Source organism: Xiphophorus couchianus, chromosome 14 (genome assembly GCF_001444195.1).
Source record: "Xiphophorus couchianus chromosome 14, X_couchianus-1.0, whole genome shotgun sequence".
NCBI classification, from domain to species: Eukaryota; Metazoa; Chordata; class Actinopteri; order Cyprinodontiformes; family Poeciliidae; genus Xiphophorus; species Xiphophorus couchianus.
Window position 1 is genome coordinate 22,346,062 of NC_040241.1, and position 26,117 is coordinate 22,372,178.

Sequence of the window (26,117 nt, forward strand, 5' to 3'; positions counted from 1 at the left end):
TATCATTGTTTAGGTGATTTTTTATGAGACTTTTCTTCTCCTGACATTGTTTTTCACACCTTGCAACTCAATGAGGCAAAAGCGGTTTTGCTCATTTGCTTTGTGCCGAGCAGCCTTTTCATAATTTATTCCCTCAGTTAAACTTTTGCAAGAACTGGAAGAAATTTCACATTCGGATATTACCACATAAAATATTAGATAAACTTTTTATCTTAAGCAACAACAGCATGACTTCCTGCCTGTTTATCATGTTTCTAAGGGTAGAAACTTATGGGAAACCACGCTTTCTGCCGCATCATTAATGATAAGCTTATCAAATATCACGTTTTCCTGACCTAAATATGTTGTAACTTTAATATTAACAAAAAATTGAAGTTTGTGATATGTCAAAACTCATAATTACTTCAAAAATGTATATATTTTGTTATATTGTTCACCTGCGCAATGCATTCTGGGTTGATGACGCGTTCTGCACTGGAATCTGCAGAGTAAACACAGGAAGGCAAAAAAACAAAAAAAACACAGGAAGGGTAACTTTACCTGAGTTGTTGTTTATCATAATGCGTTTGGTTTAATTTTAGGTAATGCCACACTGTGTCACTATTTGCTGTAATTTAATAAAAATAAATAGTGAGGTGAGTCTGAACCGCTTCCCACATAAGAAAAGAGCAGTGGGAGAGAACTGAACACACTCAACATTTCTAACCAGAAGACTTTGACTCATTTCTACGAGCAGAACTAAACAAGGCTCTAACATGTGGTCGTTACCTTCACAAGCTAAAAAAACAAATAAATGTGGTGCCAACCGTTTTTTACCCACAGAGATCCTAAACCCCGCCACCCAGCAAGGGAAAGACGCTGGTAGAAAAAATCAGACACGCAGTGTTGGGAACTCCTTTAGATGCTAACAGAGCTACTTCTGAATGTGAAACCATGGACCCTAAACAGCTGCTACCGGACCGGACACAGAGCTACTTGCAGAACTACTTACCGGATCACGCAGTCTGACCAGAGTTAGGTGTCATTCATTGTTTCATTCATGAAGCTGAAGTTAGCGTTAGCAGCAGCAACTCTTCCTCTTCCTCTTCCTCCGTTTGGTCCTTCTCATCTTCATCACCTCTTGCGTTTTCTGAATTCCCGTCGTTTTCAACACGTTCCGGTTCAAATGAAAAAGGCTTGAAGACGTTACTTATCGCTGTTTGGCTGGACGGAGCTAGCGAGCTCAATCCGACCTAGCATACGCCATTTACCCAGAATGCATTGCAGAGTAAACGGTATTTTATTAACATGTATAAACAGCCTACGGTACTACTGTAATGTTTTTACATCTAAAATAAATATTAAGCAAATAAACTCTAATGTTACAACTAATTGTAACATTAGACTTTTATTATTTATTTATTGAAACTTTTTGTAGTTCTGTTTTTGTTTATTATGGACCATATATCTCTGTAAATTACATTTGATTGATGTCTTTAAACAGGTTCAGCTCCAGTTTATCACCTCAACAGTCTGAGCTGACTGCACAAAGCAGCTCAACCATTGGGTTTATAATTATTTTTAAAATTAAAGCACATTTTCCATATATTAAGTTGAATCTTAATATTTAAGATAAATAGTTTTTTTCCCCCACTTTTATTTGTGTATTTTGAAAGTTAAATTCCAACGTTAGGGGCGCATGAAATTTGTTGTAAATAATTTCATAAACAATTTCATGCAAAGATTCAAGAAAGCACAGAAACTCAAATTTTCCACAAATTGATACAAAATTTAATGTCAATCATCTTCAAAATAATCTCCATCCAAACATTTTATAAATATAATCTATCTTCACATGGGGAAACATTTTCAAGTGCTGTCAGGCAGAAAAAAACAGTTCACATGCAGATTTACAGTAAAATCTTTTGAAATTGTCCAGATAAGTTGCATAAACCAGCAGGTTGATTTGTGATGAAGTCTTCTGCTATTGATCACTGATCAGATCCGTCGATGTGCAGATTTTCCTGCGTCATTCCTCTGAACGGCAGTCCAGCGCCACGCTGTGCTCCTGAGCGATGGCCGCCAGCTCCTTCAGGAACTCGGCGAACAGGACGATGGCGAACACTCTGCTCTTGGCTTGAGGGGGGACGGCGGGGCAGGGAGGCAAGACGCTGAGGGGCGGCAACGGCAGGGCGTTCCTCACCGAGCCGTTGGGTCGAGACGGATCCAGGATGATGTCTCCGCCCTTAGACTGGAGCGCCTCTGAGAGAAAAGGTTCGAGAAAATAAGAGACGATAAAACTGAATAAGTCCGAGTTTCACTGGCAGATTATTTCACTAATAATACATTTTTCCCATGTTTTAAGTGAAATTAGTATTTTTTAATCAATGTTTAAGAATTATTAACTTCACAAGAATTTTTTTTATCAGAATTTTACATCATCACTGCTTAAGTTCCTGTCACTCAAATTTATTATAGTTTTTTTATTTTACTAATTATACCTTATCTTTTATTACAGATATTTTATTAAAATATCTGTAATATATTTTATATTAAAATATTTTATATTTTAATATAAAATATTTTATATTTAATAAAATATTTTAATATTTTATTAAAATATCTGTAATATTACAGATATTTTATTAAAAATATCTGTAATAAAACCTAATTGGCTTAGCATTTGTTTCATGATTCAGTGTTTTATAGGTCAGAATTAAAAGAATTAATAAACTAAAACATTCCTCTGAAAACGAGGCAGGTTATGGACTAAAAATTAGACAAATTCAGACAATGTCAAAAGAAAAACAGTTTAAGACTAGTCTGAAAGATGACATGGGTGCTTGAAAGGGAAATTATAAAGGAATGAGGACTTGTTCAAAATGTTTTCAGAATGTGTTTGGTTAAATATTTCAAATAAAATTCTTAAAATCACATTCCTGTGTTTTAGGAACAATCAATGTTTTCTTGAATGATCAAATATTCCTGTTGCTAAAACTGTCCACAGCCTTCCTAGGCTGCCATTGGGTCAAGGTCATATTAAAGCCAAATTATCCACATGGGATAACGGTAAGGTAATTTTATTTATATATCATATTTTCAGCAACAAGGCAGTTCAAAGTGCTTTGCATGAATTAGAAGGAAATGCAAAGAAAACAACAAAACATAAGAAAGAAAACTATAAAACTAAATACTGACTCTCCATGTTTGATAAGAATAAACTGTTCATAATTTATAAATTAATATGTTTTCTCTGGATTCTTGTTCTGATAAAATTAAATGTTGGTTTTAGTTGTTCTGGGTTGAGTTCAACATTAGTACAATATAAAGCTAAATGTTGGTTCTCCATGTTTGATTCTTGTTCTGGGTTGTTAAGCAGATGGTACTTTCTAAGTTTGTTCTAGACTGTAAGTTTAAATTTATTTGTGTGTAAAGGCAAATGGACCAATACTTTTGGCAATGCAGAGTAACTGAGTGTTTTTCAACCGTGTTTAATTCTGTTCTGACGTTTGATTGTGTTTACTAACCTCTAAATTTTCCATCCTGGTCTTTAGCCAACAGGAACCTCCAGGCCTGGGTGATCAGAACGGGATATTCAGGTCTGTTCTCCACGTAGCGCTCGATCTGAGCGTGCACCGACACCAACACCTGCAGACACGGTTCATACGGCGCTGGAGTCTGGAACTGTTTCAGAAACATGAACCCAGTGCGCTGGTGCTACCTGGTATAACGTCCGTACGCTGTGCTGGTCGTGTGTTTCCGTGCTGAGCAGGAAGGACCTCAGCAGAGGTTGCGGGTACGATGCCAGCTGGGCCAGGATCCCCGTCACCAGCAGGTTGACGGCGATGGAGTTTTCCAGAAGGTTCTCCAGTCGGGACAACAAGACGCTGATGAACGGACCTGGTGTGGTCGGAGATTACAGGTCAAGAGAAAACCGAGGGAATGTGGTAAATCTGGACGGAAAGAATGGCTGAACAAAAATCATAATTATGAAATAATAAAGGAACTTTGTTCCACTGCATCACAATCTCACCACTTCTGGTTCTGCACTGCAAAAACACAAAATCTTACCAAGTATTTTTGGTCAAGTTTCAACTGAAAATATCTAAGTACACTACAACTTTTTAGCAACATATAAGAGCTTGTTTTAAGTCAATAACTTCTTAAAATTGCAGAAAAAGTGCTAGGTACAGTGGTAGATTATTTTAATTTATAACAAGACATTTTCCGATGTTATAAGTGAAATAATCTACCACTGTAACTAGCACTTTTTCCTCAATATTAAGGAATTAATGGCTTAAAACAAGCTCCTACAGTTCTATGTTTTTCTAAAGAGTTATTATGAGTTAGTTTTGTCTTATTTTAAGACATTTGCATTAGAATCGACACCAGTGTGACTGCGCATCCAAACACACTTTCTCTAGAGAAATTGCGATCAATCCTAAAGAAAATGTTTTTGCAATTAGTTGTGCATTTGTTTTATTAGCATCCCTCGCTTTACTGAATAACTTTAAACTGCATCCATTATGCACTGCACTGCTGTGCGACGTCTACATTCTTCTTCACTTCACACAAAAGTCTCATTGCATTTATATTTAGTTAGAGAATAAATAACAATGCAAAAGAAAATCATATTACAAGAAAAAAATCAGAAATTAGCATGAAGACCTGCTGTGTAAATGTGTAATAAGCCTCCATGGAGGATATCAAAGAGTCAAATTGGGGAGCAGGTGTAAAGTGGCGTCAGTGTGTGCAGGTAGCAACGTCAGTGTTAAATTTATTTACATGTTACTTTTAAAAACAGGTTGAAGCTTCACCAAAGTGCTACAGAAACGATAACAAAAAAAATTGTTCCTATGTTAAGTTTATGTTACTTTTATTACATTAGCCTTCAATTCCCATCTTGCAAACACAAACCTGTAAATGGACCTCCTCGCATGTTGCCGCTCTTCTCTTCCTCCTCCTCCTCTTCCTCCTCCATGGCTTCCACCTCTCCTTCCTGCTCTGCTTCATCCCACGAGGAGCTAAACCCAAACTCGGAGACGAGCTGCTCCTCCTCCTCTGCCAGTTTTTGCCTCAGCGCTCGGACACGCCTCCTGAAAGTACCGACGTCGTCTGTGATGTCATCACCGTCTGGCTCCACCCCTAAAGAGAGCATGAGTTCGTAGTACTGGGACAGGAAGTCGTTCTTGGAGATCCGGTTTGCGGGAGGGATTGAGTTTTGGGTGTTTGTTGTTGAAATTCGAAGCGGCTCTGGTTCTAAATGTCCGTTTGTGAGATTGTTTGTCTCTGGAGACGGAGTGACGCCGGTTTCATGCGTTGGCTGGTTGTGACCGTTAAAAGCTGGGATGTCATTCTGGATGCAGTTTTGTGCAAAAGACTCAGTTTCTTGATCAGAATCATCAAATTCACTGATGATGAGATTCTTTACATCAAAACCATTCAGTACAACATGCAGCTCTCCATCTTCCTTTTCCTTTGTGCCGAATCCCTCGCTTTTCCTCCTCGCTGATCTGTCACATTCTACACTTTTCCTCCCTTCCTCTTTCCCTCCATCCTCGCTCCTCCTCCTTGTCGACATGATGCTGTTAACCGTCTCCATCACCGTCCTGCCTGATTTCGAGAAGCTTTCACGCGACTGTCGGTTCGCCGCCTTGATCCGCTCAAACAGAGCCGTCGTTGTGTCCTTCTGAGCGACCAGATCGTAGACGATGACGTCGTCCTGAAACTCAGACTCCTCTACGTAGGCGCCTCGCACCAGCTTGGTGGCGGTAAGCCTCATTTCCTGGATGTGGCGAGGGGGAAGCGGTGGTGGAGGAACGGGTGAAAAACTGCATCCGTCTGACTCCACAAAGCCGTTCGATACATTAAAGATGGCTGAAGAGGAAGAGAGATCCTCCTCTGCGAAGATGTCGTCCCACTCCATCTCCATGGCGGAGCTGGCCCTGCCCGCCAGGTTGCTAGTGGAGACGGTATCCGAGGACGACGGCGTAGGGGAGAGGGCAGACACAGGGCGAAGGACGACCAGAGAGCAGATGGAGTCGCTCTTTGTCCGCTGAATGAATTCGTCCTCGTCCTCCAGATCGTCTCCTGGCGTGTCGGAGCGGTACTCCTGAGGCGGCGGGTCGAAGCCGTCGTACGGCGCCGACCAAAACCTGCAGGCTCTAGAGACAAAACACTCTGGATGCATAAAATACTCCAACACTTTTCCTTAACCAGTTCTGGAAAATCATTTTGCTTCTGCCTTTTAAATATTGACAATATGGACACGTCGCATGTTATTGTTTACACAATGTTGGACGGCATTGCCGTAGTAGAACAACTCCATTAATAAAATAAAACCTGGAGATGTAAATATTATTAATCTAGTGCTACATGACACAGAAAAGAGAAAAATAACGCAGAAAACCCGTTAAAGAACAACTCAAAATCACTTTTTTCTCGCTCTCTCTGTCGGCTACGCTACACAGACTCATTGCCATAGCAACTGACAACAACGCTACTCTATCGCATTCAACACAAAGAAACACTCAAACATTTCCCACTAGAAAAAACAGAACATTCAGTCTGTTACAGTTTTATGTTTTTAGGCTTGGAGTTTATTTTGGGATTATTAATAAGTGATCACTGTGGCAGATTAGCTACAGCTGCTATTGGCTAATCTAACACAGCAGTAAATTTGTTTATATGTACAGATTTGTTAAGATGGCCCTTAGCGGGAGGCTGAAATAGGAGTCTGGAGGCAGGGGTAGTGCAACCAACCAGGTGTTTTAATCTCCAACATTTAACAAAGATGACTTCCTGCTTACATGGTCATGAGGTGTCGCAGCACCCGCACCTATTACTTCCTATCATGTGGCCAACATGCAGGCTTTGTAATCCTGGGCAGTACCAATTAACACACTTCTCAAAAGACAGGATAGAACAAACCACATATACACCAAACAACTTAACAAAACAACCAATCTTCAACACATAAATAACAAACATTCTTCATGGTTACATACTCATTTGCTATCTAAAACTACCCTCATATAAATATTAATTTATTCATCACTTCTAAAATACCTCAGGCTTTGTTCCCCCTCTTCCATCTGCACTTGGTCTCTTCCGGAATCTTTACCAGGTGTTCAGGCAGAGGTAAGCCATAATCTACAAACATTTGTAATACATTTCATAATTACCATACCTACTTCATTTATATTATTCCCCCCAGGGGAATACCTCAATACCCACTGAGATGCCCTGCATAAAACACCCAATAAAATACTTCAATCTTATTTGTACCCGTCTCATTATCATTTGCACATAATTAAAGTGTTATCCTGACCAGTAATGAAGACCTTCATTACAAGATTATAAAAAACACTCCTTAGATTTTCTTTCCTTGCTTCATCTTTACATTGTAATACATGTAATGGCAACATCTGTCCAGCAGATGGCACTTAAAAACTATATTTTTCAGTTTTTGCACAAGATGCTGCTTGACCATAACTGGTCAACTAAACTGTTGCAGTCTTGCAAAGTGAAGCTAATATACTATTTTGTCACATTTTTATAAATAATCTGTGTTTTATTTCTGTTAAAAATGAAAGGAAATCTACTTTTCTACTTTAAAAATCTCTTTAAACATTATCTTACTGCTTTTTTTGTCCTGATGAAATGCAGATTAAGGAGCCAACAAAAAAATTTTAATTTTAAGTTGCTTTTTTTGTTTGTTTGTTTTTTAATTAAAAATCCAAACCTTTGCTCTTTAGTTTTCTATTTTCAGTCACATTCAGAAGCAGGTCAGACCAACTAACCTGGAGGAAATGGAGATCGCCTGACGGGCGTCGCAGAGGTAATGGACATAGTTAACATCCATCAGGAAGTCTGAGCCTCTGCTGTAGCCAACGCTGTCTGAAACCGACAGATCTGACACAAACACAGAATCACAGTCAGTATATCGCTTTCCTAGAAGGTTTTTCTTCATGTTTCATGTTTTAAATCTACACCAACCTGCTGCTTTAGGCCAGTGGATGTGCTCTGAGAGGGAGTGTCTGTTGTTGAGGTACATGGGGCACCAGGAGGGCAGGAGGAGCAGGAAGGAGGCGGCGCTGGAGGAGTAGCAGTCTCTCTGGTTCAGGGAGCAGCGCTGCTTCCTGCTCAGGTGGCTACAGGGGATCAGATACCTGAGGAGAAAACACAGCATATCTGCTGGTTTCAGTGAGACAAATTCAAGACTTTTTTATGCCACCAATTAAATTTATTTAAAACTGTAGGGGATGTTTCTGGGGGAACTTGCTGCATTACAATCAAGCATAGCAAAAACTGTGAACCCAGCTTTCTGCTCATGATTGAGACAAAAAAGCTAGCTAGCAAAATGAAAAAGGGAGCTAGCAAGGCAAAAAAGGTAGCATGTGAGGCAAACCAAGTAGCTAGAGAGGAAAAAGGAAGCTAGCTGGGTGTAAAGGTAGCTAGCGAAGAGAAAAAGTAGCTGGTAAGGCGAGAAAAGTAGTTTGAAGCTAATTGCTACTAACCTTAACCTGGGTCACAGTATTTAAGACCAAGTTAATTTGTTTAATAAATTTAAGACATTTAAGGCCTTAAAGACTTTTTAAGGATGCATAGTGGAACAGCCAGCCTGCTCATTACTGCCCCCTGTGGCCAATTAGGAGAACGTCTGCTCTACAACTAGTTGAAAACTTCTGTTTTTAACATCTTTAAATGAACAAAGACAGTAATGGCCGCCTGTGTGGGCCTTTCAGACTGACCTGAACACCAGCTGCAGCATAACGTCTTCGCAGAAGAGACCAATCAGAGTCCTGAACAGAGCCAGAGACACAGTTCCTAACTGAAAGCAAACAGAAACAGGTCTCAAACGATTAATCGGATTAATTAAAAATAATCCTCAATCAATTTAGTAAATCATGAATCATTAACTGAACTATACAGACTCAAAAAAGGCTAAAATAATAACACAATCAGAGCATTAAATGAAAAACTGCACAAAAACAAATCCATAAATTTTGCACTTTAGAGGAAGAAAATTAAACTAATCATTAGTTGCAGCTCTAGTCAGAAACAGAGCATGAGAAATGGGTGATGCGAAGTGGTAACTGTGAGTGTGTTACCTGGAACGGCGTGTTGACCCTGCTGACCAGCGTGTCCAGGATGTGAACGTTGTCATGACGATGCAGCAGGATGAAGGACAGGAAGTTCTGCAGGAGGGCGGGCTCAGAGATGGAGCGCAGGAACAGATCCAGGTACGCAGTGGTGGTCATCACTTCCTCCACCGTCAGCTAAATGCACAACAAACAGGCGAGAGGAGACGGACAAATATATCCATCATCAAACTGACCACAGGGACAAACAGCTGTGTTTGATTTACATTTAATCTAAACATGCTTGATAACCTGGAGACACAGTAGAGAGACGTTTCATTTCTCTGGATTAGTAAAGGGAACAATGTTGATGACACACCAGTCAAACAAAAACATAAAGAAAACTTCAGAAATCAAAAAAACTAACTGCTTTAGACAGATAAGATGCTGTTTCATTACTCCTGCCGTCTGCTGTGCGCCCTCTAGTGGTGAAAACATGTTAGAGTCATAAACCTTCTTTGCTGCCATTTGTCTAAATCCTCAAAGTTTGAATCCAAGTGCAATAAAAAGAAAAGTCAGCTATCGAACAAGAAGACAATTTTGACTTGGATGCCAGAAGACATTTCTTTCTGCCAACATGCAAATGAAAGACAGAATGAAATATCTATACTTCTTGTATTTTCTAAACACATTTTCTGCTCTTTTTTAACATTGTTTGTCGTTTGGGCCAAGCAAAGACGTCCCCAGCATTTACACAGTAAATGTGCAAAGTGTGCAGAAACAGCAATCTATGGAAGAACATTAGGGCCACCAAAAAATGTCTAAAATTCAGATTTCTTTCAGAATTATGACATTTTCTCCTCAAGATTCTTTTTCTCAGTATTTTTACCTTTTTCACAGAGTTCTGATTTTAATCTTAGAATTCCAATTCTGTCCAAATTCTGGGCGTAAAGTCAAAATATATGTTTTTTAAGTGGCCCTAATCCTCTTCCATTGTAATCAGCCCTTCGGCTGTGAAATTAATTAGTACTTTTTTGCTGTAATTTCCTTGTCTAGATGTTGTTACCTTGTGCAGAGCAGGAGCAAGAACAGGAACGAGGAATCCGTTGTAGATGTAACTCAGCAACTGGGAGCGGATGGAGGGATGGGCCACCTGAGGAAGAGGGACAGACGAAGTATGACCTGGTTTTATATCATAAAGCAGCTTTAGAACCCAAACGTCTGGGGACAAACAGAAAATATGAGCTCAAACTGGATATGAAGCGATTTAGGTTTATGATGTGTTGTGTATATCTGAATATTTGAGTGTTTTAGTTCTGGTTTTCACCTTGGTGACAGCACTGCAGAAGTCCAGTGAATGCAAGAAATGAACAAGAGCTGGAACCTGCTCACACAAAATAATATTCAATTATTCACACATTTTGTTATAGCTAAATAATCTCAATATATTACACATCATAAGATATTTTAGGGAATTTCTCTCAATTAATCCAACTATTTTGCTCCATCATTGAAGAAACTTCCAAACTTTTGAATAGATTGTCTTTACCGTCATTGAACTTACTAAATTACTAAAAATTTAATTATTCTGCAGATTTTACCCCATCGCCAATTACGTAATAGTGGTTAGTTGCAGTTGTGCTTCTGTATTAGTTTATTCTTTCCAACACAGAGGTCAGGTTGAGCTGCACCTGTTTAATAACAGACTCACCTGCTGCCAGTCTGCAGACTCCAGGCTGTGCCAGTCCTCACTGTAAACCTGCAGCCTGGCTGGAAGAGACGAGTACAGACCAGACAGACCAGTGGCCAGAACCTGCAGAATCACAAAAACAGGAAAATTCAGACATGCAGAAACGTTACAAACTGAATGAAGAGCCTGAAACCTTCAGCATTTTAAAATCAAACCTCTAGGGTCTGAAGCGTAAATAAAACTAAGTTTCTTCTCCTCCAGACTCTCATTTAGCTGCAGAAACATCAACCAGTGGGATGCAGTTAACAAATAAAATCCTGGAGAGACTTTACTGTATGCTGGTGTTTCTGTTTATTTGTGGCCTGTCAGTATTTTCAGGTAAAACCCACAGAATCACAAAAACACACACAGAGGCTTTCATGCAGATTAAACTCCTGAGCAGATTAGCAGAGATTTAGGGCAGATTGAAGGTAAAAACTGATGGCTGGAAAAGACACTTAAGGGAATACATTCGACTTTTTAGGGAAAATTATAAATAAACACTCAAATTATCCTTCAGCTTTTGATATAAAGTATCCTGAGAAGCAGGAAAAAGCTCTCTTAGTTTTCTAAAGCGGCTTCACCTGGAGAAAATCACAATATTCAAATTTTCTGAGATCCTGAATATGAGGTTTTTATTAACTGTAAAACATTTACAACAAATAAAGGCTTGAAATAATTCACACTAAATGTAATGAACCTATTTAAAATAAACCCATTCAAGAAATTTGAATGTAAATAAAACATTCTTTCATTTTATTAACTCCAACTAAACCCATCATATAGATAAATTAAACAAAAATGGATGTTTTAACGCTTTTATTTTTCTTAATCACTATTATTTTCTGCTAACAGCTTATAAAAAGTAACCAATAAACAAACTGCGTCCTTTATAAAAATATGTTTTCCTGTTTAAAATTAATTTTTAAAAGGTTAAAAGATTTATCACAACATATTTTCTAATTAATTGACTATGACTGAATGTGAGTTTCACTTTTTGAACTTTCCTAATTCAAATGATCAATATTAATAGATTATGTATTAATATTATAGATTATTCAGATTCTATAAACTGTTCCAGCAGGTTGACGGTTTGTTTTCTTAGAGCTGTTGGATGTTTCTGGTCTCATAAAACCACAAAATTAAGATGAGTGCAAAACCAGTTCAATAAGTAATACGTTTGTTATATTAAATATGTTTTAAAACTATTTTAAGATTAAGATTAGTAAAATATGCCACCCTAAAAGATAATTAAAAATTGTTAACCTGGTTTTGGACCACACAAAAAACATTCAGAGGGCCACCAATGGCCCCCGGGCCACACTTTGGACATCCTTCCTCTAACGAGAACTAAAGATTTTGATTGGCTAATTTTGATTCTTGGTTAACTTTTTAATGTCAAAATAATGCCTAGACTTCTACTTGTCTATATTTATAAACAAGCCAAAACATTTTTCAAAGATTTTATATTTTACTAACACAAATGAAGGATAGCTAAAAAAAGAGAGAAAAGAAGAAAAGAAAGATTAATCATCCACATGAGTCTAAACATCATCAACATCATCATCGGGGTAAACAGCTGCAATCTGGAGTCTTGCTAAAAATCAGGCAGCCGTCCAATCATGTGCAGCCTTGTTAATCCCTGCTGGCCCAATCCCTGGCTGATTTACTAATCTGCTCTCTTCAAACAGATTGAGGTCAGAGTGTGGTCACATGGGCTTAAAGCTGGAAAACTCCGACACGCTCACAGGTGGCACGTGCAGAGCAGCTTGAACTGGTTTCATGTAAAAACCCTCAAAGTCTCTTTTTTTCTCCTTAAACAAAAGGCCAAAATACAAACTGGTGGCCAAGGAGCCAACATGGCTGACTCACTTACCTCTGATTCATTTATTTTAGTTTGTTCACTTTTATGAAACTTCTCTTATTGTCTTATGGTCACAAAGTTAAATGAATTCATCCTAAATGTTCATATTCTTACTAAGCCTTTCAGCACTGAACTGTTACCTAGCAACCAAGCGGAACTCCAGCACATTTGGTCAACTAGTTTTACCGCTATCTGCGCTGTACCGTACAACGGCTGCTGGAAAAGACTGTTGCCGACTTACCATCCAGAAACCACATGCTGCATTCTTGTTGGTTGTGCAGGAGGCTCTACTTCTGCTTTTCAAAGATGTATGGTTGTATAATTGCTCATCTGTTTGCAGCCATTTTCATGTGCGAGTGTAAATGTTGAATTTAAAGTGACCATGAAGCAGCTAATTCTGAAACGAAATCTCATTACCTAAGAATGATTTCGTGCAAAATAATGTAATGAACATGTTTTGTATAGACCATAGACCTATCATAACCTTTAATGTGCACAGGCCTCAGTCTATTTTTTTCTTATTTTGCTGTCACTCGTTCTTGGATTTCCCTCATTAGTCTCTCAGGTTTTCTTCTCCCTCTCCGTACACATTCAGTCTCTGAGGAGGCATTACGAGCTCATTAGTTTATTACATAACTCGTGATAATGAGATTACAATGCAGAGGGGAGATGAATGTGGGAAAAGCTCATGCAACACCCTCCATTCATTTGAACAGCCGTTTGATTCATGAAAATCTGTTGAATAATCACCAATAACAATCTGCTAGTGAGATTTTTGATCTAAAAAAAAGCAAGAAAAAAAGGACTATTTTACTCAAATCTTAAGCATTCAGTTCACTTTTATTCTTTAGTTCTTTTCTAACAGGTGTGAAGGATAAATTAGTATCTTCAGTCTGAAACATTTGGCTGATCTAATTTGACGGGAATGCCTGAGATTATTTTGGCAGAAATGGCCGTGAAACATTTTGCTGTTGCCTTGACATGAACCATCAAGGACTTACAGTATCAGTGCTGAAGGGTTTTTATATAATTACGTTCTTGTCTGTGTGTGTTTGTGGGAACTCTTACAGGACAGAAGTATGTGTTTTCTGCGATGTGCTGAGCGACTCGAGGCTCCGAGGCCGACAGAGACATGATGAGCAGCAGAGCGTCTCGGGCCTGCTGGCCCACCAGACCCTGCCTGAAACACAAAAACAGTCTGAAATCACTTCACACCAACAATATGCTTTCATTCACCTGCCACACTTTTCTGTTACCATTTCATGTAAATAGTTCTTAGATTACATTTTTTGTACAATTTTCAGTGGTTTCTTTTGGACTCTAGCTGAGTTTTTGCTTAATTTCTGTCCAATTCCAAACAAATTTCACTTACAGTAATTTTTTATATGTTTTCTTAAACAACTAAACATCCATCATCTGACTTGTTACAGAAAAGACGAAGAAGACGACAGGAAGTGGGATGATCAGTGATGGCATGACATGTTTTGAATTATTAATCACATGAACAAACTTATTCAAGTGCAATTTTAATTGTGTTTCTTATTTAGTGGAAACACTACAAGTGCAAAATTGCATTTTTTTTCAACAATAATGGAATTTTGACAACATTTTGTAAAGGAAACGCAGCTACAGTCACATTAAAGCTAGCATGTAATAAGATAATGTTAGCGTAGCATTTCAGCTAACTGCTCTGCGTTAAAAATTTGCTACATCTTTCAGTAAATGTGTTTACTGAAAACTGCACGTATTTATTTTGAGGAAAAGAGATGACACATCCATTCATCCATCCATATTCACTACGTAGAACAACTTTATAACGTTTTGTTTTGTTTTGCTATGAGCCAAATCATCAACAAGTCATATAAAAACCGAGAGTTCATACGCTAACATTAGCTTAGCGCTTCAGCTAAATGCTATGCAAGAAAAAAATGTCCGAAGGAGTAATGTGTTTATTCAAAACTTTGTTTAGAGACAAAAGGCTGACACATGAGTCCATCCATTCATGTTAGATTTTAACATCCACTCTCAGAGTCAATAAATGAGTAATCGAAAACGACTCGGATCGTTTAGATGACAAACAAACTTCTGATTGGGACGTCGTTAGCTGCTACCTGTGTGTGTATGGTATGAGCAGGGAGAAGAGCAGGAAGTTGGCCGCTCCCTGGTCCTGACTGGTGTGGAAAAACAGTTCTAGCACCGACGGATCTTTGACCAGAGCCACACAGAGCTGGTTCAGCAGCTGGACCAGCTCGGCCTCCACCACCCCGCCGGTGTCTGCAGGGAGCAGAGTTAAGATCTAGCAACACATCCAGCTGGTGGGATCCACTGTTAAACTGCTATTAAGCTGCTAAACCATCTCTAGAAGATTTTATACTTCATCTAAAGCTGTCATTCAGTGACGTCAGCGCCCCTAGTGGTCCGCAAGGTACTGCATGGCAATTTCAAGTTAGGTGATCTGTGATAGTTTGTTATAATGAGTTAAGTGGTCCTCAACTTGAGAAAGTTTGAGAAACACTGATCTAAAAGGATAGTTTAACAGCTGGAGATCCAAGTGAAGTAAAGTAGAATTTAATGTTCGTTTCCCGTTAGATTAATACTTTGACTATAAACTGACCAGTTGCGGCTCCAGCGCAGGAGGTGAGCAGCATCATGAGCGGCCGCAGAACCGGTTTGTGGTGCAGCAGCGGCTGCTTGGCCTGAGATAGCAGCATCTGGTACATCCTGAGCTGCTCCAGCTTCATGTCCTCGGTGAACTGCCTCCTCAGGCTCCACAGGAACAGCCTCTCCATCACGCCCTCCAGCACCACAAACTCCAGGATGGGACCCATGGCTCCTCCTGGCACCACAGGGGTCAAAAATACTCACATTCAACACGGATATAGAAATACAGATACTTGTATGAAAATATACTGTAGTAAAAGTACCGGTTGGACTGTTTTACTCAATTAAAAGGCACAAGTTTTGAAATGTACAAAACGTAAAAAGTTATGTTTTAATGGTCCAGTTTTTCTTCAAATCAAATCTCAATCAGGATCATTTAAATTGCACAAAACGCAGCACTAATCGTTCTTCGAGAGAAAAACATGGAAGGATTTTTTAAAATCAGGCTACAGATGGGGAATGTTTTACGTCTCTCAATGTGTTCCTCTGTTACTCCGGTTAAAGTCTCCATCCATGTCGTTTCTCTAAATGCCACAGAGAAAACATGAGAAATCTGCTTTGCTTCGGACAGTTACCGCCACTTTAACACACCTTCTGTGCGAGAAGTGGATTTTTTACGATTTGATACGACTCCATATCATTATTTTTTTCATCATGGACGTTTTGAGCAATATGTGAGGAGAAGAAAGTACAGATATTTCTCTTAAAATGTAGGGAGTAAAAGCAAAAAGTTGAAAAAAAAAAATCTACTTACGTACAGTAACGTTTTACGTTTACTTTTTTACCGTTACTTCCTCCTCACCTTGCCCCGCCTCTTCCTCCATCAGCAGAAACAGCATGTGCTCCACGTAGTTCTGCACGGCGCTGGCCTCGTCGGCGGGGATCGGACCCAGCTGCAAGGCTCTGGAGCTGCTGCTGCTGCTGCTGCTGTTGCCATGGTGACCGGAGAGAAAGCTAAGCGCTCTGGAGGTGCTGCGACTCGGTTCGTGTTTCTCCAGAATCTTCGCCACCTTCACAGAGAGCAGCGGGACATTAACCTAAACTTTGTTTTTTTTTTTATTTAACTTCTGAAGTAAAATAAGAAATGTGATACAAAATAAATAGGAAAACACTGAAAAAACACAAAATGTCACCAAATACTTCTGGTCTAGTTTCAGCACAAATATCTTAGTACCCTTAAAATAAAATGAAACTAACTTTTTAGCAAGAAGTGAGTTTGTTTTAAGTAAATAATTCCTTAATATTGACATTAGTTTCACTCCCAAACTATTTCATTTATTTTTTCCAAGATTTAACACTTTCTGTATTAGTATTTTTTCATCAATATTAAGGAATTACTTACTTAAAACCTGCTTTTATTTCAAGCTGAATAGTTACATGTATGTTAGTTTTTCTTATTTAAGCTGTACTAAGATATTTGCACAAGAAACTACACCAAAAATACTTGGGAAGATTTTGTGTTTTTGCAGTGAAGATGGAGAATAATTTAAACAAATGTTTTATTCCAGAAAAAAAGAAAAGTTTATCGATCTTTATTTGTTTAACAGGTAAAAAGTGATGTCACTGCATTTCTTTATATAATAAAATCTTATTTAGTTCATAATTCAGGTCATTTCATTGGAGTCTAATTCAAATCTGCAAAGTCTGATTCAAGCAGTTTCACACTTACATCTGGCCTGCACTGTAAAACACTAAATTGCAAAGTATTTTTGTCTAGTTTCTAGTGCAAATGTCTTGGCGCACTTGAAAAATGACAAAACCAAATGAAGTAACTTTTCAGTAAGATATAGGAGCTTGTTTGAAGTAAATAATTTGTTAATATTGATGAAAAAGTACTGGTTCCACCAGCAGATTTTATTTATAAATGGAACATTTTTGTCAAAATTAAGGTATTATTGACTTAAAACAAGTTAATATATCTTGTTGAAAAGTTACTTGAAAGTTAGTTTTGTGTTATTTAAAATGTACTATGATTGTTGCATTAGAAACTAGAAACTAGTCCAAAAATCCTTGGCAAGACTTTGGAGTTTACATGTGTCATTTCCCATTTTTAAACCCTAATTAAAATAGAATATAATAAATTAGCAAGAAACAGAGCAAATAAATACACATTTAGTCTTTTGTCTGAACTGTCTGTTGACCTTTGACTTTTAAATCTTCAGACACACACAGATACTGAGTGCATTTGGGGTTTTCTTGGCAACAGCAGACAGAGCTGTGCTGTAAAAGGATTCACTGTTTCCGGGCCAGAGTCTGGGTCAGAACGACTCGGTAACAAACCAACACACAGACACACTAATTCACACACCGTCCACCAGCCACGGTGAGACAAACCCGGTGTCAAAAACTGAAAACTGGTCAGTTTGTTACCTGCATCCAGTGGTTCTTGAACACAATCATGCAGGTCTCCGGGTCCACCCCTCTCAACGTGAGGGACTTCTTCCGGTTGCCCCCGACAACCACCGAGGCCATCATTTTGACGGGCTGTCAGGCGGCTACTCCATCTTCCAGCTGAAAGTGAGGAGGATGTTCGGTTCTGACGGGAGAACCTGGAGGCATCACCGGGTCGGTCGGCCTCTGTGTTCAGCGAGCTGCAGAGGAAACTCCTGGAAAAACACACACAACCCGCTGGGTCACCAACAACACTTCAAAATAAACACACTTTACTATGAAGGCTGTGCGGAAGACAAAGTGCAAATGGCTGAACCAGAATAATTCTTCTCTATTGGAAAAACAAATCCTAAATCTCTTTCTCTATCAACCCTGCACTTAGTTTTACTTTGAAGATGTTTCTATTATCTGCATATGGTGAAATATGCAAATAAGTCTAAGAATAGATTATAAATATCCTTTATTGTCCCACAATCGGGACGTTTCTGTGTAATGGATGGATGAACGAACATCAAACAGACTCACACAAAGGTAAAATATAAAAGGGACTGCAGATATGAATTAGTTACAGCGCATCAAACGGGGACATTTATGTTTGAGTCTTAGATTGTCCCTTTTTAAATAAAGTCCTCCAAAATCAGTGGCCATCCATGGCAGTAACTAAGACACTAAAAGTTAGTTTTATCTCCTGTTTGCATGAACTCGACTCACACTGTGGCGTCAGTGCGAACAAACAAAGAGCGTCCATGTATTGTCCACATGTCGCGGTTTGTTTGTGTAGATTTCCTTCCATCAGGCAGCTTCTGGTTTAATTCAGTCCCCCATGTTTTTAAAATCAACTTTCAAAATCCATCACAATGAAATATATTTTTAGCTCTGCTGAGACAACGACTCAAAGATTTCAACAATTTATGATCTAATGATAAGCAGCTTAAAAATGTCTGAATAATATCTCCTATTTTACTCAACTTAGCATCTTTTAATGTGACTTTCTTCATGTTTGAAACAGGAAGTACAGGCAGGCCGTCAGCGGTAACATACAAACAGGAAAAAGTGACAGCATGTCTGCGTCCCACCCTGGGCGTTCCGGGAAATTCCAGGAATACCCAGAGAGGATTCGAAGATATCGCAGCGATGCTACCCCTGTTCAGCTGCCGGGAAGACACTGAGGAGCCAACATGACACCTTTTATCCTGCAGAAACGGAATTATATCCAAGAAAGCGTAAAGGAAATAGCAATAAAATTTAAAATAAAGCCTTTTGTCTACACTTTAGAACTGTTTGAACACATAAATGTCCCATAAGAAGAGTCAAACTAATTCATCCTGAACCATCTGGGCTCTAATCTGTGTGGGTTTGGATGGGATAAACTGTTGGATTTTGTTCCTATTTCCTGTTTGGTCATCCCAGGTTGTGTGTGTTGGTGTGTGTGTGTTTCTGTCTGAGCATTTTCTCCAGCTCAGCGCATTTGAGATGAGATAATTACACAGCCAGTAATTTAAACTGTGCAGCTTTCATTATTTTTATTAGCATGTTTTGTGTAAAGTCTGGTGTTAAAAATTAGCTTTTAAAAGCATATTATCAACTTCTCTTTTTGCTGGATCACATAAAAAATGGATTTTAGAAAATATGCAGCAAATTGTTTAGTCGCACTCAGAAACCTCGCAAACCGACTTGACTGCATTCCTGCGAGCCAACATGGCTGCAGACGTTCAAGTCGAACATGCAGCTCACATTACCACTAATATAATGGGTGGTGTGTCTGTAGACAAAAACCCTCTGATTCAAATCCTAGTTGCACACACAGCATGCAAAAAATCCAGAAAACTTCATGACAAAAACAGATAAAATTATCATCTGTTATCCATGCAATTATAAAAGGATTCATACTTTGTTTACCTCTGCAAACCAGCAAACAGATATTAAAATATTTGGTGAGTTTTTGCAGAACCAAACTGAAACCTGATCATCCTTTCAAGGTTTGAATCTGATTTAAGATAAGAGCTGAGGAATGCATCAGGTCAGCGGTGGTCCTCACAGAGAGAGAAGAACCAGCGTGTTTGTTTCTGTTGCAGACAGAGATGGGGAGTAATCTGAGATGAGATGATGATGTTTAATCCCAAAGTCAGTCAGTCCGACAGCCACATGCCTTCAGAGATTAAACAAACGGCCAAACACAGTTACCTGGACTCTCTTCTGACCCGTTTTAATTCAATGTTTTAGGTTTTAAGCTGATAATAATCTAATTAAACTGCAGTAATTAAAAAAGTGGAGCTTTATTTGACTGTCTGAAGAGTTTGAGCCTTATTATAGACCATAATAAGGGTCTGAATTTAAGGTCTTTATCGTCACCAATGTGAAAACATGTCATTTAGTTACATTATGAATCTGAGCTAACAAAGATCACAGCTGGGGTTCCTCAAGGCTCTAATCTCAGACTGCTTTTAATTAATATATATATATATTTAGGCCTCTCAGGATAACAAATTTGCTGGATGATAAATTGTCCCAAACATTATTGCGATAAATGATAATATTGATGTTTTGAAACCATTTTCACCCTCTCAAAGATCAATACATTTTAATTTCTAAAGAGTGTTTAGCACTGTAACTAGAATACATTTTAAATATCCTAAATAAATAAAACAACAAATAAACTGAAAACTGAAATCATGGGAAACAAAATTGTTCTTCTAAAAGGAGGCAGTTAAATTAATTGATTTAATAGCATTAAATGAATTAATATTTTTAATTAAATTTTTTGATTTATTGCTTATTGTGACAGACTTATCCATATGATCCACCAGCTCAGATTATAGAGACAAGATCTCTTACTATATATGCTGATGATATAAAACTTCATATTTTGTGTGACCATTTGACCAAAGTGCCTTACAGACACTTAATGTGTCTAAGTATCAATGACTGAATGGGTCAGAAATTACTCCAAGAGGAAAAACTGCACAGAATCCAAAGAATCCATTTGTCATTATGGATCCTTACCCCAAATTACACAGACATTATTACAAAATCAGCTTAGAAAACTTAGAAAACTGTCATAATAAAGTGTTTCTAATTAAAACAGACAGAAGAACTGCTGAGGAAGACGATAAAAATATTGAAAATGTATTTAAAAATCCATCAGGCAACTGGTGCTGGTCCAAAATGCTGCTGCTGGAGTCAAAGTCCAGCTCACTCCTTGTTCCCAGGAGGAATAATCAACGGCAGGAAGTATTTAGTTTCTATGATCTCTAAACAAACTCCTGAGGTGTGCAGAAACGGTTTGATCCATTAAATCAGAACTAGAAATGTGAATGTTTACTGCAACTTTCCCTTAAAATCCAACGATTATTTTATCATTTTCTAGCAAGTTTTTAATGTTACTTATTTTTTTTAATTTTTTTTATTCTTTTGCAGTATTACCTATTTGTAGCTCAATTTTCTTCACATTGGTTCATTTACTTTCTTGTCCTTTGCACTGAGCTCATGTGTCAATAAGTTGCGTTTAATTTTGTGGTACGTTTTTTAGATTTGAAGTCATTTTGTTTTGGATTCATATTTTGAATTTAAAGTGACAATCACTGTTTTTTTTAGAGGATTCTTCATGTTAAATCAGAGTTTTTCTCTCCACTATCCCCTTGCTCTTGCTCAGAATGGAAGTGATAAATGATAGCAGCTTTTTAACAACACGCCTGAATCAGATAAATTAAAATTTTATTTAAATGAATTAAAATGCATTTCATCTGACTGAACTCCATTTAAATCTATGAATAACACAATTCATGTATTAAGCCAGTATTTGGAGTTTCAAACATTATTAATAGTACTAAAATAATGGTCTCCAAAATTCATTGCAGCCATTGTAAAATGTTTAAAAAGTCTTAAAATGCTTCTCCTTTTATTTGTGATTAAAAGTGTTGAGGAACTTTATAAACCCATATTTAGCTTCACACACCTAATGTAAATCTCCAAATCAGTCCACAATCCAAACTAAGAAAATGACAATAAAGTATTTGTGTCATTTTTTTAAAATCAGAAATTAAATATTTATTTAAAGATCCAGCAGATCAGACCGTTTGTGTTTACATGGCCACAGGAAAAAAAAGTCAAACCAGCATGTAAAGCCGGTGAAATTGACAGAAAACCACTCATTTTAAGGATTGTACTGATTCTGTAATTTGAAATTCTGATGTCAAAAAGATACTGAAAAATAAACCTATTAATCTCTTCTGAAACATCTCCATTTTCTGATTCTGGTTGGGTTTTGGACAGCAGCGTTCAGAGCAGAACTTATTTGTTGAATGTTTGTTCAGGTCAATGAATCCTCCTACATCACACAGAAACAGGTGGACCAGCATTGCTCAGCAGTACAAAACAAAACAAACCTGGATATTATTATATTAAACAAGTCAAACTGAAGAGATGTGACCCTTCTTGATCCTTCTATTGAATATTGCTTTTTATTGCTGTTTTATTCTTATTTACCCCTTTATAGGCTTATTTAAATGGCATAGAGCGTGTTTATTGCTGTGTATATTTAATTGCCTTTTGTACATCAGTAATTCAGTCTACCTATAGGTGTCTGTCGCAGTGATTTGGTAACGGCTGCTAGATGTTTCTTACCTCTGTGGTTGGCTGTCTGTTGCTCCAAGTTGCTAAAAGTACTAAAAAAAGTTCCCACAGACCGTTTAAAATCCAGAAACGTTCATAAATCCAGAGGTTTGTTGGGTTTGAAGCTCAGAGGTTCTGCTGTTTCTGGCCGCTGTGTCATTTATGAGGCTTTAAGCGGCTCAACAGTCACTCATTCTGCTGCTGCCCGACAGGCTCGCTGTAGCCACGCCCACTGGCAGAACAAACCACGCCCACCTGGAGTGGAAGCCCCGCCCATTCGCGTAATACAATAGTTATAAATAGACTGGTTTGCTTTGTTTTGAGAGAAATGATGACTTCAGTTACATCTGAATATTATAATATAAAAATGTTGAGGTCATATAAAAATATAGAAGTGTGTCAGACAGGAATTCAGACAGTTTCATGCAAAATTGTCTGTATACCCAATTAAAATAATTTTAATTACACTCAAGTTTTAATTACATGATCCAACTTTGGTCACCATATCACCACCTTAATGAGAATAAAACATTTTTATGTTTGATGCAAATGATTAAAATTAGAACAGTTATTCTGAGACAGGTTGTACTTCAATAATGTTTTATTATGTCATTTTATTATATTATTAGGATACCGCTGCCCTCAATGAATTTTACATACCTGTATTATTATATGCTTTGTTAGATTTCTCATAAAAAAATGCAAATTAAATAAAAAAATTAAGTTAAAAAATTTAAGATTTTTAATATTTTGGTTACACTTTTACTATTGTTTGTGTTTTCATCATAAATTAAATGTAAATTCCAGATTATTTTAACAAATTTTTTTTATGGTTGAAAGTTGTTTAAAAATTTTGCATTTTAAAATTATTGCAAAATACTCTACAAATAGAAAGAAATTTTAGTTATTCACTTTCACTTTTTAATCTGTCTGATTGTTTATTTACTTAGTTTAACATTTGGTGGTGTGATTATGGTTTGGATTCTTGTCCCCTATTTGCTCTCCATCTGTTTTGTCATTTAATTTTTTCCTGCATTGGGCGTCATAAACTGTCTTCTACAAATAATATGATTGATCGATTGTCTTTATTTTGGCTATTTACTTTTCTTTTTGCCAAAAATAATCTCAAACCTTTTATTTTATTTTTATTTTTAACAAACTGCCAGTTGTATGTACAGTTTTTCTGAGGATGTAAACTGACGTTGCACTGCGACAGACTGGCGACCTGTCCAGGGTGAACCCCGCCTCTCGCCCGGAACGTAGCTGGAGATGGGCACCAGCAACCCTCCCGACCCCATTAGGGACAAGGGTGAACAGAAAATGGATGGATGGATGGATGTAAACTGACGTGATTCAGCGCTTTGTTTTGTGTGCTACAGCACCATCTTCTGGCAAGAACCTAGAACTGCAACTACTGTGTGTGTCGGTAAAGTTGAAAACATCTGCAATTATTTTTCACTGATATGCTGCTTGTGTCTTTTTTTTATTTATTTGTTTGTCATTTTCCCCACTAAGGTCTTCACTGTCTTTATTTGAAGGCCTATTATTAAAACTAACGTTTGAAGCACTTTGTGTAAAGAATCATCAACGATCTAGTGAAAGTCTAAAAAAGCTGATACATCTGAAAGGAAGGCTTGTTTACATTTACAAAGTATAATTAAAATCAAAAACCCATTTTTTTTCTAGACTAATACTGAGAAAACAATTCATGTTTTTGTCAAGCTTCTCTAAATGGTTTATTGTTTGAAATGTTCAAAAATTAACATAATGTTAAAATATGATTAATATTAAAGTATTTTGAGAAAACCTGATTAGTGTGGACTAATATACCACATGATAAAATAAGTTTGACATTTTTTTAAATGATTAAAGTCATTACTTTCCAGTTAAGTCGCAACAGAGCTAAGTAACTTCCTTTTTACTGTCAGTCCTGCACTTTATATTTTATATTTATATTTATATTCATATTTTATACTGTATTTTATTTTATTCCGGAGTAACCTCACAACATTGGAAGCTCAAAACACTGTCCTGAGCCGTATGCAACGAAATTTCGTTCTGTATACAACCTGTGCATGCAAAATGACAATAAAGTCAGTCTAAGTCTAAGTCTAACAAATTAGGCGCTGCTAGGGGATCTGTGGCCAGCAGGGGGCGCCCAATACACTTCAATAATAAACCCACATTTAAATTTGCTCTATTTCTTTCTGAAAGGTAAAATTAAGCTAATTTACATTTAAATTAACTAAAAATTAGAAACAATTTATAAAACGTGTAGAGAAGGAAATCCTAAGTCATAATTCTACACCACTTTTGAAGCTGAACAATTTCTGCTGCTTGTATTTCATGCAAGTGACTGTTTAAAAAAAAAAAAAGAAAGACTTTTTTTAATCGCTTGAAAGCAAAACAAATTTAACTTTCAAGCTCTCCAGATCTTAGCTGCAGAATTGACCCGGTCAGAATATTAGCCCCTCTCTCTCTATTTACAACTGTCACTCTTTATCCATGTGGCTATTTAAATCTGGAAGCTCCCGGCCAACTTTTGAAAAATATATATATTGTCTGAAATAATTTTACTATGCTCTACATTTTACTTTTACTTGAGTATTTTTATTTTGAAGTATCACTACTCTTACTTCAGTAAACATTCTGGATACTCTACCCGCCGTGAATAACTTCACTGAATGAAAAAGAAGCTTGTTTTAACCAAAAAGGCACAGACACATACCTGAAGTTTTTGTTAAAGTTTCATATTGAAAGAAGATGATTTGAAAAAAAAATTAATTCCATTATTTTATGAATTATTTCCATTTTAGTCATTAAAATAACATTTTCACAAGAAAATTTTAAAATTGTAAAACACTTTGACATTTTTAAGAGGCCCCTAATTAAAAATGACATTTTGGTTTGGGCCCCATTAAAGCTGGTACCGCCTCTGCAGTTAGATTACCTTTTTGTCATCTCCATTTTTTTAAAATTTTTTTTTTCAGTTGGTGACGTCACGAAGTGGCAGCTCGTGCGGCTCCGTATCAGGAGCTCGCGGGGAAACGGGGAAGCTTGAGGAAAGTCCTCAAGCGAAACAGAGCCAGTTCCCACCGGATAATAACCGGAGGTTTTCATTTCATGCAGTTCCTTCCTCCGCGAATGACTTCCGAGCACCGAGGCAGAGTTTCTACCCAGACCTGGAAGTCGTTTGGAGCTGAAAAGTTATCGGTGCTTGGGTGAACTTGTCCCGGGTCGACGCTGTGTTGTGGTGGATGTTAGCGACGAAGAACCGGGGAGGGGAGATGGAAATGTCGCAGCGCTTTCCGCGCTGAACCGCGGCTCAGTTTTCACACAGGGAAGCGAAAAATATTTAAATCTAGGAGACGTATAAAGGGGGTTTAAAGATGGCAGAAGCTCGGTCAGAAGAAGAGGAGGAAAACCTGCGAAGAGACACCCGGGATCAAGTGGTCCGACGACAACCGAACAGCTCCGGAGGTAAATAAAGGGCAGAAATGCTCTGATTACTGCCCTGTTTTGCACCTGCTCACGCTTCAATCTTTCAATATAGTTTGTATAAAATCAGCTGTCACAAGCGAGTAAGCTTTCTTATCCAGGAAAAAATAATTGTAGTCTATAATTAGTGTCCATAACAATACATGTTGGGTGAAAACTGGATTAAAGTGCGCTGTCTCTTTAAATGAGCGGCTCTTTTGTAGCTTCACATGGAGCCAGCTGTGATATTTGGAGTATGACTGTGAAATATTACACCATGCTGACAAAAACTCATCTTCCTCTCATCTCTAGCTGGTTTGCC

General features: G+C 37.7%; 3 protein-coding genes across 4 annotated transcripts in view; 1 reads left to right on the forward strand and 2 right to left on the reverse strand.

Annotated features, from left to right (window-relative positions):
- The window catches only part of LOC114156967 (myelin-oligodendrocyte glycoprotein-like), a 1,059,483-nt gene that overhangs the window by 386,882 nt on the left and 646,484 nt on the right, over positions 1–26,117 (reverse strand). The window lies entirely within an intron of this gene.
- Positions 1,754–22,502, reverse strand: LOC114156870 (protein FAM160A1-like). The gene is made up of 17 exons (XM_028037443.1): positions 22,331–22,502; positions 17,687–17,922; positions 16,119–16,326; positions 15,270–15,491; positions 14,767–14,929; positions 13,724–13,835; positions 10,774–10,875; positions 10,390–10,446; positions 10,129–10,215; positions 9,093–9,260; positions 8,733–8,812; positions 7,978–8,150; positions 7,782–7,893; positions 4,897–6,143; positions 3,701–3,879; positions 3,507–3,627; positions 1,754–2,241 (listed from the first exon to the last, which is right to left on the reverse strand). The coding sequence occupies exons 2-17, from the start codon at positions 17,789–17,791 to the stop codon at positions 2,009–2,011; spliced, it is 3,369 nt and encodes a 1,122-aa protein (XP_027893244.1). The 5' UTR covers positions 17,792–17,922; positions 22,331–22,502; the 3' UTR covers positions 1,754–2,008.
- The window catches only part of LOC114156876 (SH3 domain-containing protein 19-like), a 29,048-nt gene continuing 28,235 nt past the window's right edge, over positions 25,305–26,117 (forward strand). The window contains exon 1 of the mRNA XM_028037466.1: positions 25,305–25,798. Coding sequence (XP_027893267.1) covers positions 25,708–25,798 — 91 coding nt within the window. The 5' untranslated portion in view covers positions 25,305–25,707. The remainder of the gene's footprint in view (positions 25,799–26,117) is intronic.